Source organism: Pongo pygmaeus, chromosome 8, assembly GCF_028885625.2.
Source record: "Pongo pygmaeus isolate AG05252 chromosome 8, NHGRI_mPonPyg2-v2.0_pri, whole genome shotgun sequence".
NCBI lineage: Eukaryota > Metazoa > Chordata > Mammalia > Primates > Hominidae > Pongo > Pongo pygmaeus.
The window spans coordinates 70531402-70543386 of record NC_072381.2 but is presented as its reverse complement, the minus strand read 5'-3'; the positions used below and the strand labels follow the sequence as shown (position 1 = coordinate 70543386).

The 11985-nt window shown below is 53.6% G+C and overlaps 1 protein-coding gene across 1 annotated transcript in view; it reads left to right on the top strand.

Annotated features, from left to right (window-relative positions):
* Positions 1 to 11985, top strand: part of LOC129006861 (cadherin-23) — a 76765-nt gene that overhangs the window by 35697 nt on the left and 29083 nt on the right. Inside the window, exons 5-10 of the mRNA XM_054437081.2 lie at positions 2747 to 2968; positions 3255 to 3374; positions 4403 to 4583; positions 9424 to 9557; positions 10028 to 10237; positions 10749 to 10856. Coding sequence (XP_054293056.2) covers positions 2747 to 2968; positions 3255 to 3374; positions 4403 to 4583; positions 9424 to 9557; positions 10028 to 10237; positions 10749 to 10856 — 975 coding nt within the window. The remainder of the gene's footprint in view (positions 1 to 2746; positions 2969 to 3254; positions 3375 to 4402; positions 4584 to 9423; positions 9558 to 10027; positions 10238 to 10748; positions 10857 to 11985) is intronic.

Sequence of the window (11985 nt, the reverse complement as noted above, 5' to 3'; positions counted from 1 at the left end):
AGCCCTTGCTCTCAGGGCAGTGAAGGCTACAACAGAGGAAGGCTGAGGCATCATGTTATTACTAAGTGAACTTGTGCAGGCCCAGTCCCCCTGGAGCCAGGGAACTCCCCCAGGATGGGAGCCCCAGAGGCTGCCAGGACATAACCTAGGTCCTTAGGCATGCTCCTGGCCTTGTGACCCCACCTTGGGAGGCAGCCCAGGGCCCTTCCTGCTGGCATAGCATGAGCTCCCTTCCACCAGGGGAGGTACAAAGCCAACTGAGATCAGGTGGACACTGGGCCCTTCTCACCCTGACATCCTCTGGCAAAAGTGAGGGGGGTCCCTTAAGGGCAAGATCCTAGAGCACCACCCCATCTCAACACTTCCTGGAATGGCTTTGCTCAGGACACCGTTGAAACCAGACTCCCTCTGCCCCAGGGCCTAGCAGCCAGGGAGGGCCTGGAATTAGAGAAAGGGGAGCAATGGCCCTGCCAACCCCTTCCCCAGGCAGCTAGAGCCTCTGAGCTGGGCCCAGTTCCCTCCCCCTTTTCACTTCCTTTCTCCCTACCACACTGCCCACCACTGAGCCTCCTGGGGTTGCATCAGGATGAGACACAGGCATTGCCCAAGGACCATGGTCCAGAAACCTCAAGAACTGTTTCCTCAACACCAGAGCAGGACAGGAAGGGCTCAGCTGAGAGGGCCTTTGGAGCACTGACTTTCTCCTCCCTCCAGAGACCAGAGGAAGTCAAAACCACCTTCCCTCCCCAAGCCCAGACCTGGTCTCAGAGCAGGAGGGGCTCCAAGGCCCAACTCTGTTCAAACCCTCCACTCCCAGCCCCTGCAGCCTGCACACTCCATCATGTGTTTGTGCTTGTTTTCATTAAAAATAGTGAAGGCCCCAAATATTCAAATAAAGATGACTGTCAAGGAAAGCCACCATGTCCATCTTGTGGCTCTGCAGGGCCTGGAGGCAGCTGTGAGTACTTACTACTGGTGAGGGGCCCAGCCTCGAGCCCTCCTGATTCCCCTTACCTGCCAGCAAGAATACAAGAACACCACATTGCAGGAAAGGGGCTGAATTCCAGCCTGCCTTTTGGGGAGGGGATGCTGACATTTCCCACTTTCCCAAACTCACCTCCCAAACTCCCTGAGCTAGAAACAACTTTATAAATCAAGCCAGGTCCTTTATTAAACAGACAAAAAAGGTCCAGAGAGGGGATGTGACCTGCCCAAGGCCACACAGCTCCTTTTCAAGACTGCCAACCCTACCTGCTTTGGAAACCGTTTCAGCAAACACCCAATGCCCTCCACCCCCAAGATCCAGAGCTGCATCTCAGAGGAATCATTGCCTCCTCAGGGGCAGTGACAGCCTTCTTGGGTCCAGATCCCCTGCCCATCTGTCCATCCTTCCATTGGTAGCTCCAGAGCCAGCCAGTCCCAAGGAAAAAACCATATGAAAATTGCCTACATTGAGTTGTCTGTACCACCTGCTTTCTGTTCTCTGGCCTGGCAATGGCCTAGTCACATTCTCTCTACCCAGACACCTTTGCAGTGATTAACACGTTATTATTTTATATTAGTCACTCATTGTGGTTTGTATTAGTTAGGGTCCTGGCAGGAAACAGATGGCACACTCAGAAAGGGTTCAACTGAAGAGAGTTTAATACAGGGACTGTTTAGGAAGGCTGGTGAAGCACCCAGAGACTAGCACCAACCACAGGAAGCCACTATCACTCACATGTCCAAAGGGAAAGAAGAGGAAGTGATGTTCTGGAGCCCAGTGAAAGCTGGTGCTATGAAAGGGGGACCCCTGTCCCCAAGCAGGAGAAACACAGCCATGGGCAGAACCGCAGTGAGGAATGGAGGGAGTGTGGAAGAAACACCCCCGACTCTTTCTCCCAGCTGCTTTCATCTTTGACCAGGACCTCCCATTGGCCACGCCAGGAAGCTGGATAACAAGGGAGCCAGGGTAAGGCAGTCAGTCCACAAGGACATCTTCCCAGGTGGAGAAAGGCAGGGAGCGGGAGCCAGAACTATTTCTAGTTGATTCTTGAGTGCTGATTGCTGAGTTCTGATTAGCTGAATATTACTTGTGGTCCAATTGACTCAAGCATTGGCAGAGATGGCCGATCATAGGAAAGTATGTTGTAGAAGCTGTTCTTGCAATGAAGTTATGTTCTGTGAGTCTTATTTTTCACAGGTCAACCAGTTCTGCCCACGAAATTGTCACAAACCCAATGTCCTCCTTCTGAAAATGCTGAAAATATGTATTTCTTTCATTTACATGAACAATAGATGAAGCTTAAATATGGCATTGGACCGAGTGCCTCACATTCTTGCCTTTTGTAGTCTGGCAGGACACCCAGGCTCAGTAAGACACAGGCCCTGGTAAAGCTCTGAGAGGGGTGACTACCAGGGTTCATCCCATATGCCAATCTTAATCACTAGACCACTGTGCTAACAAGGATCCCAAGTTTGCATCTGGCCTTAGCAGTTCTGTGATTGATTAGTGATGTCTGCTGGGGGTCGCAGACATAGTGGTGGTGCCAGTGCTGTCTTGGACAGAGCAGTTACCTTACTTGGCTTTTGGTGGAGTTTTTGAGCTTTCTTTCTCTACCAGCCTGTGATCTACCCCCTGCTTTCTTCTCCTTGCCCTTTCTGTTTGAGTCACATGGAGTGAGTTCAGCCCAGGAGAACAGCCATCTGGATCCACCTCGGTCTCTCTGGCCACCTGACCAAGGACATGACCCACTCTTTTCCACAGGCCACCACGCACGTCTACGTGACCATTGTGGATGAGAATGATAATGCGCCCATGTTCCAGCAGCCCCACTATGAAGTGCTGCTGGATGAGGGCCCAGACACGCTCAACACCAGCCTCATCACCATCCAGGCACTGGACCTGGATGAGGGTCCCAACGGCACAGTCACCTATGCCATCGTCGCAGGCAACATCATCAACACCTTCTGCATCGACAGACACATGGTCAGCAGCTGATGGCAGGATCAGGACAAGGGGCGAAACCTATCCAGGGATTGGCGAGGAGTTCAGTGACACTGTAGGGGGATGGAGCAAAGATGCAGTCTAGGGGAAACTGTAGGGGCACTCAGTGCGGGAGGATGAAAAGTTTGGTGGAGTGGAGCTTGGGCTGGGGGTAGCAGTGGTTCCCCATCACGGCTCCAATGTCAGGGCCTACTTCCCAAATTGGTCAGAGGGTGCTGCAGACCTACCACACCTAGATCCATCCTTGTCCCTTCCATGTGTCCCCCAGGGTGTCATCAATGCTGCCAAAGAGCTGGACTACGAGGTCAGCCACGGCCGCTACACCCTGATCGTCACTGCCACAGACCAGTGCCCCATCTTATCCCACCGCCTCACCTCTACCACCACGGTGGGTGCATGGGACACAGCCCCAGCTTGGGCTTGGAGGTTGGGGAAGGACAGGACCCAGAAAGCTCCGATGCGGGAAGGGGTTAGGGGAAGATTGTCCAAGGGAAATGCCTAAATCCAAGACCCCTGTCCTAATCTCAGCAACTCACTCAAACTTGCTGCGTGACTTTAAGGAGGTCACTGAACTTCCCTGTGTGGCTACATCTGTCAGACGGGTGACAATACCTGCCCTCCTCTCCTTCATGGGAAAACCATGAACTCTGGGTTTCAAGTCCTTGCTCTTCCACTTTCTAGCTGTGTGACCCTGAGCAAGTTGCTTAACCTCCCTGCTTCAGTTTCCTCATCTGTGAAAGGAGGACAATACAAACTATGTTTTAAGGAGTGAGAGGAGCAAATAAAACCATGTAAGACAACCACAGTGCAGCAACAAATAGAAGTTTATGGCAGTACTATTATTATTTTTTTTTTGAGACAAGTTTCACTCAATTATTTTTTTTTTGAGACAAGTTTTTTGAGACAAGTTTTTTTGAGACAAGTTTTCATCCAGGCTGGAGTGTAGTGGCTTGATCACAGCTCACTGCAGACTCGACCTCCTGGACTCAAGAGCAATCCTCCCACCTCAGCCTCCCATGTAGCTGGGACTACAGGCTTGTACCACCATGCCCGGCTAATGTATTACTATTTTATTTTTTGTAGAGGTGGGGTCTTACCATATTGCCCAGGCTGGCTCTGCCTCAGCCTCCCAAAGTGCTGAGATTACAAGTGTGAACCACTGTGTCTGGCCAATAGCATTTTTATTAATATGATGATTGTGCCCATAAAAGGCTTTGGCAATAATGATAACTCATCCACATGCATAGCTTAAAAGCCCCACCCATATCTGACATCCCATATGATTCCTGCATGGGCCTCATGAGGCAGAATTATCAGGTCCATTTCACAGAGGAAGGAACTGAGGCCCAGCAAGCAGTGGGCCCAGCACAAAGCTGGCTGGGGTGAGGCCTTGGCTGAGCTTTTCCACCATCTCAGGTGTTTGTGAATGTGAATGACATCAACGACAACGTGCCTACCTTCCCCCGGGACTATGAGGGACCATTTGAAATCACTGAGGGCCAGCCAGGGCCCAGAGTGTGGACCTTCCTGGCCCATGACCGAGACTCAGGACCCAACGGGCAGGTGGAGTACAGCATCGTGGACGGAGACCCTCTGGGTGAGTGGGGCTTGGGGCATGCCACCCACAGGGTCTCACCTGCACACCCGCTCAGGGGAGGATAAGAAGGGAGGTCTCAAGGCATTTGGCCTCATCATTGTGTGATTTTGTCCTCTCTGGGCCTCAGTTTCCCCATCTATGACAATGATGGAAATAATCTTCTCCCACCTCTTCTTCCCAGAGATGTGGCGAGAATACCCTGTAATCTGGCAACAAGGGCTGGTGGTCTTGGAGGGACACAGACTCCTTTAAGAACATGATTAAAAAATGCCGTGTTGCATACCCAGAGGAAGGGCCCCAGGGCAGACGAGGGAAGCACATCCTTACAGTGCGGGCAGAACACAGCCCTCGCCCTCAGGACCACAAACCCACACACCAAGGGAGCTCCTGGCTTGCTCTGCACATCTCATAGTCACCCATTCACAGCCCTCTCCTTGGATGAAGAGCAGAGTTTGCCTTGGCCTTGAGGGCAACTTCTCAAGTCCATTTTCACTCATTACTATAGAGTGGGAATCCCAGACCCAAAGGGGCCAGCTAGGGTCAGGCAAGGAGCCTTCGTGGGAGATGGTGTAGGAAAGAATCAGGAGCAGTGGGGACTGCGCAGCCGCAACTCAGCTCCTGCCAGTAGTAGCTGTGTCCAGATCCCAGCCTGGGAGTACCTGGGCCCATTTTGAAAAGAAAAGCAGAAATCCAAATCTTTGTGAAACATCCTGATTTTTTAATTGATCGTGCAGGAAATATTTCTTGAGTACCTCCAGTGTGCCAGCCATGTTCCAAGAGCTGGGGATACCAAACAGATGCAAATCCTTTCCCCATAGAACATACATTCCAGTTGGAGGACACGGGCAATGAATCAACTGACTAAGTAGATGACTTAGTATACTGGGAGGTGCTAAGGGCTATGGAGAAAAATAAAACCAAGCCGGGGGATGGGGAATGCCAGGGTGAAGGCAGCAATTGTAGGTTGGCAAACACCTGAAGGAGGGCAAAGGTGAGTCAAGTGACATCTGGGGAAGAGCATTCCAGGCAGAGGAAACAGCAAGTGGAAAGGCCCTGAGGTTGGAGCATGCCTGGGATGTTCACAGAGAAGCAAAAAGGCCTGCAGCTGGGGGAAAATTGAGCAAAGGAAAGCATAGGAAGGAATGAGACCAGAGAGGTAATGGGGCCAGATGTTGTTGGGCCTTGAGGGGCATCATGAGGGCATGGCTTTTGCTCTGAGGTGGGAATCCTAAGAGGGCTTTAAGCAGAGGAGAGACATTATCTGACTTAGGTTTCAGCAGGACCACTCTGGTTCCTGTGCTCAGAACAGGCTGTAGGGGTGAAGGAACAGGAGCAGGGAAGTCAGGTGGGAGCCTGCTGCAATCCCTCAGGCTAGAATGAGGTAGCCGGGACAGGGTGGTGGCATCAGAGGTGGAAAGAGGTGGCCACCTCTGGTGTAATTCAGAGGTGGAGCCAGTAGGATGTGCTAACTGATTGGCTGTGGGATGTGAGAGAAAGTCAAGGTTTTGGCGTGAGCAACCTGAAAGATGATGGCATTGCCATTGACAGATGGAGGGCTGCAGCAGGAGGTCGTAGAGGGAAAGGAGGGTCGGTTCGAGATGTCAGGTAGGGGTTGCGTATACAAGCCAAGAGTTCAGGAGAGAGGTCTGGGCTGGAGACGGGTATTTGGGAGTTGTCAGCATAGAGGTATTTAAATCCAGGAAACGAAGAGCGGTGCGAAGATTCAACAGTGAACCCAAGGCTCGCTTGCAATTAAGAGGCTGGAGGAAAAAACAACAACCTATTTATAGAGGGCCAAAGTGAGAGAATGAGAGCCCCTGCTGGCCAGAGCTTATGGTGGGTCACTCTGTTCAGATACGCTACCCTTTCGGGTCCCAAAGTCTCCTCTCTGGCCAAGCACTAGGCCTTCCTTTTTGGAAACCAGCAGAGCAAGGGCCCTTCTCTTCTGCTGTTTTCACAAAGACAGAGATTTTGTCGTTTTATGGGAGTCCTTGGAGCACAGGAGGATGCCGGCACCTGGTGGAAAGGCAGGTGCTGGGCGAGCAGCTGAAACCCCTCCCCATGAGGGGCCCGCTCTGCACTCCAGCCTCAAGGCACAGAGCACACACCTGTGCTCCAGCACAATGCAGACCTCCATGCCATGGCCTTTAAGTCACAATCAAAACTTCCCAGGTTCAATCCACACATGATTGGGATGAGCCTTAGGAATTTGGGACCTTGTAGGGGAGTCCCGGCAGACTAAGAGGCAGGCTCCCAAAGGAGTGAGAGACGCCTAGGAGTTTCCTGAGGCTGACCTGGGTGGGAGGCTTCCTCCCCCAAGGAAGGAAGAGTAGACATTTAGAGCCCAAAGATAACTTCGGGGTCACTGAGCGCCACCCACATCTCAGAGATGATCAATGAAGGTCCAGAGAGGTGAGGAAGGCTTGATGGTGCTGCTGACGTGGGTAACGACATCCATTTCCCACATCTCCTCCCTCCTCGGGGTTCATGTTGGTCACTGAAGGGTTGACAGATGCTACAGTCAGCACCGCTGTCTGGTGAGAGCTGGTTTCACAGTGCACCACTGCATGGAGGGACGTGCCTGGGACCCCAGCTTAAAGGTCGCCTTCCCAACACTGCAGCCTGAGGCTGGAAGGCTGCTTTCTATAGGGAGACAGATGCCAGATTTCTGAGCACTTACCAGCCCCACTGAGCCCTGAAGAGGAGCTGTGTGCTCAAAGAAGAGTTGGGAGACAGGCCACATGCACTTGAGTCTCTCCCACCAGCCGCTGCCTTCTCAGCTGCCTTTTCTGGTCACGCCCATTCCTTGGACCCCTTTCCTACATCCTCGTCCTCCCTGAAAGCTCCCTGTTCCTTCAGAGGCCTGCCTGGGCTCTCTTTCGGGATCAGCACACACAAGGTGGGCCAGGCTTTGTCCAGTACCAGCAAAACTCCATGGTGGCATCTCTCTATTAGCCCATTTTTCAGATGAGAACATCAAGGCAAGGCTCATTAAGATGCCCAAGGGCACACAGGCATGAAGTCCAGATGCAGATCTAGATATGACTGGATCAAAAGCCTATGCTTTTAATCTCCTGTCTCCAGGAGTTGTGGAGGGACGGGGAAGCCTGGCCCCAGAGCAAGCTGCCAAGGAAGACAATTTGCACAGGGGAACTAGGCTGGCTCAGCTCCCAGCCCCTCAGGCCTGCCTCCCTGAGCCTTCAAGGGAGTGGTGCTGGTGTCTCCTCCTGGCTTTGGAAGGAGAGCAAGAGGCCCTCTGCCTGTATATGGCCAGGGCTTGAGACAGGGCTGGGAAACACCTAGAAAGGGAATCCCCAGTTCTTTGGAGACCTTGGGGTGTCAGGCTCAGGAAATCCTGCTTTAAGCAGCTTCCACCCCCCCAGGCAGGGTGAAGCCCATGGGACGGGAAGAGCCTGGGAGCGGAAGGGCTGGTGGGAAATCCCAGCTGCAGGTGGGACTGAGAGGGACTGTTTTTGTACATCAGAGTGTTAGGAGCTGGGGACAGGGAACTGTGAGGTAGGATGTGAAGAGGCAGGCAGAGAAAACTGGGTGGGGTGCGCCTGGCCCCCTGTCCTTGCTGTGCCCTGTGAGCTGTGTGCTTCCTGCTGTCTGTCCCAGAGCAAGTCAGTGCCCCACTCTGGGCCCTTTCTCCTAAGTGTTCAAAGGGAAAGTGAAGGAGGTAACTAACCTTCTCTCCGTTCCATTTCCTGGGGAAATGCGGAGAGGTGGCCTCTCTTCTGCGGGCTCTCCCAGCTCCCTAGCTCACGTCCCCTCAACTTTCTTCCTGCCAGAGCCAAAGCCCTCACCATTCTTGCCTCTCCAGCTGGGCTCGCGCTTGCTCACTGGTTTCCTTCCCCCTGTCTCTTCCCTCCACCCTCCGTGTTCTCACCCCTCCCCGGTCAGCTCTGAGTGGTGCTGTCTAGAAAAACACAAGTCCTGTGCGAGGCAATGGGTTAAGACCCAGAGCACTGGGTTTGAATCCTGATCTGTCATTCACTTGCTGCGGGAGTGCAGACAAGTGGTAACCCTTCCCTGGGCTCCCAGTTCATTTTCCAAAGGACACGAGGGACTGGACGGTCACTGGGCTGCCTTCCAGGTCAGCATCTGAGAATCTGAGGTTCTTGCTCTGGACTCTCAGACATGGGGCCCTGCAGCCCAGCCAAGAAAAGGACTCTGGGGCCACAGGGCCAGCGGGGCTCTTCAGAAATGTCAAGGAAAGGGAATCACGGTCACCACAGACGTAGGGAACCCACTCTGCTTTCCAACTATAGCTCAATACGGGGACTGAATAGAGGGCATTGGGGGCTTCCCTGCCCCTCATCCGTCGTCTTCTGCCTGCCCGGTGCCTGCGCGTTCACCATTAGCAAAGCACTGCTTTGTGGTCAGCTCTGCCCTTCCCAATATCCTTTTTTACAAGCCATGGCATGTGGGACGGATCATACATTGCAAAGTGCCTGATGCCTTCATTGATCGAGAGTGCTTAGACAGTGGGTGCTAGTGTAGCAAGAAGCCCCCACTTTTTCAACATAACCGTCTTACCCAGGTCAGTCTCTGGCCTGCCTGTGGCCCAGGGAAGGAGGCTGCTTGGTCTGGCACACGAGGGCATGAGTGGCCCGCGTCCACCTGCACCCCTGGTGGTGATCTGTTACCACCCACCTGCACATCCCAGCCCTTGCAGGTCCCAGGAGGATCTGAAGCTGGGGTCACTAGAGGACCCAGGCCCCAGCTGTCTCCCATCTCTGATGAGTGAGGCTTGCTAGAGGAAGCAGGAGGGGTCCTGGGGTCTCCGCAGCTCCTGCTAATGCCCGACTAACTCGGGCCTCTCCTGGGTGGCACCCAGGGGAGTTTGTGATCTCTCCTGTGGAGGGGGTGCTAAGGGTCCGGAAGGATGTGGAGCTGGACCGGGAGACCATCGCCTTCTACAACCTGACCATCTGTGCCCGTGACCGGGGGATGCCCCCACTCAGCTCCACAGTGAGTCTGGGGGCCCCACCCACTGGCTTCACCTCGCTGCCCCTGTACTTGCCACAGAGATTCTTGTAAACATTGTTACCCTTGTGCCACGAGAGGCCACAGGCTGCCCTGGAGCCAGGCCAGACCTGCCCCTGGGGCCCTTAATAGACCTCTCACCACATCCAGCACCTCTCTGGGGAGGCTGCCTTTCAGCACCCCTCTGCACCCAACCCCTGCCCCATCACTCTCTTCTCCATCACTGCCCCTCCTCTGCCTCTGCCTTTCCTGCTTCCCTCATCATCCTCTTTTCATCTTCTTGCCTTTTTAATGTTCTTTTTCTTCTTTCTTCCTCTCCCCATTTCTCTTTCTTCTCCATGACCAACTGCGCCCTCCCTCCCTCCATGCCGCCCTTGGCAAACCTCCTCCTCGGTTGCCATGCACAACATCCGTCGCTCTTCCTCCCCTCCCTCCTCCTTCTCTGACTGGCCCAGATGCTGGTGGGGATCCGGGTGCTGGACATCAACGACAACGACCCTGTGCTGCTGAACCTACCCATGAACATCACCATCAGTGAGAACAGCCCTGTCTCCAGCTTTGTCGCCCATGTCCTGGCCAGCGACGCTGACAGTGGCTGCAATGCACGCCTCACCTTCAACATCACTGCGGGCAATCGCGAGCGGGCCTTCTTCATCAATGCCACGGTAGGGCCTAGACTGACCCCTGGGAGCTTCCCAGGGTTTCCAGTGAAAAAGAGGACCCTGCCCTAGAGGCTTTTCTGCTGCCACCGTCTGGGCTCCACTGGGCTCCCGTTCCTCCACTGGGATGAGGACATCTCTGTAGGAGGCATGGAATCTTGGATTCCCCAGTGAACCATCTCTGGAGTCCACCTAGAGCCAGCCCTGAAGCTTGTCACGTGCAGAGATGGGGCCAGAGCCTGTGGGACCACTTGGTTTAATCAAGATGCACCAAAGTTCTCACTTAGCCTCTTGAGGTGTCTGTAGATGGCCAACAACACCATCTCTTAGAAGCAGCAAGGCCTGGGCATGAGTGGGTCACTCTCGCCCCAGCGAGACCCTGCCAGCCCACATTTTTGGCCTTCTAGACCATCTCTTAGGCAATTTAGGGAGGCCAGGCAGAGCAGTTGGCATCTGTGGGCCAAAGCAGAAAGCAGGGAAAAGGTCTCCATGCAGCTCACCACCCTCCACATCCCAGACAGGGATCGTCACTGTGAACCAGCCCCTGGACCGCGAGCGGATCCCAGAGTACAAGCTGACCATTTCTGTAAAGGACAACCCGGAGAACCCACGCATAGCCAGGAGGGTGAGACTGGAGGGCACTGGTGGGAGTGGGGCTGGGAGCTAGAGGTGCATGGAGAGAGAACACATCACCCCTCCTGCAGGCAGCATAGCCAGGCTTAGATGCGCAGGCTTTGGAGTGAGCACGTGCTGGGTTCAAATCCCAGTTCTCCCCTTCAGTAGGTGCGTGGCTTTGGTGAGTTAACTCCTCTTGGCTTCCCTTTCTCTTCTGCAAAGTGAAGATCACACCTACCCCAAAGTTGTGGAAAGGATGAAGGAGCCAATATATGTGAAAGCCTCAGCACAGTGCCTGGCATGTGACAAACACTCAGTGAACATCAACTATCATTGTTTCCTTCTCAAACCACTGATACCTGGACACACACTGCATTTGTGCGTGGGGCACATGGGCCTGCATTCATCCACAAGCATGCTCTGAGGTCCTGGAAGGGCTGCGTTTTCCAGGTGGCTCTCCCCTCAGAAGCCAAAGCAATGAACTCTTGACTAAAGGGAGGTGGATGTTGCAAAGCAAACAGTCTCTTTGGGTTAGGGGTCAGCTTTGTCCTTCCAGCCCATGAATCTGTGGTAGATCCCTAGCCAGAAGCCTTCGGGCCCAGTTCATCTCAGCTCTGCCCCTGACTAGCTGTGTGGCTCAGCCAAGGTACCACTCTTTCTGGGCCTCAGTTTCCCTATTTGTCTAGCCAGAGGAGAAGTCAGGCTGGAGAAACTCATAAGCTACATGCCCCTCCCATGTGGTGCTCCTCTGCTTCCTACTCTTTTTTTTTTTTTTTTTTTGAGACAGAGTCTCGCTCTGTCGCCCAAGCTGGAGTGCAGTGGTGCAATCACGTTCTCGGCTCACTGCAACCTCCACCTCCCAGGTTCAAGCGATTCTTGTGCCTCAGCCTCCTGATCAGTAGCTAGGATTACATGTACGCGCCACCATGCTCGGCTAATTTTTGTATTTTTAACAGAGATGGGATTTCACCATGTTGGCCAGGCTTGTCTCAAACTTCTGACCTCAAGCAATCCACCTGCCTCAGCCTCCCAAAGTGCTGGGATTACAGGTGTGAGCCACCATGCCCAGCTTCTACTCCCTTATTTTTGCCCCCACTTTATCTCTTTTCTGTTGTCATTTTTCCTCTCCTTTGCCTGGC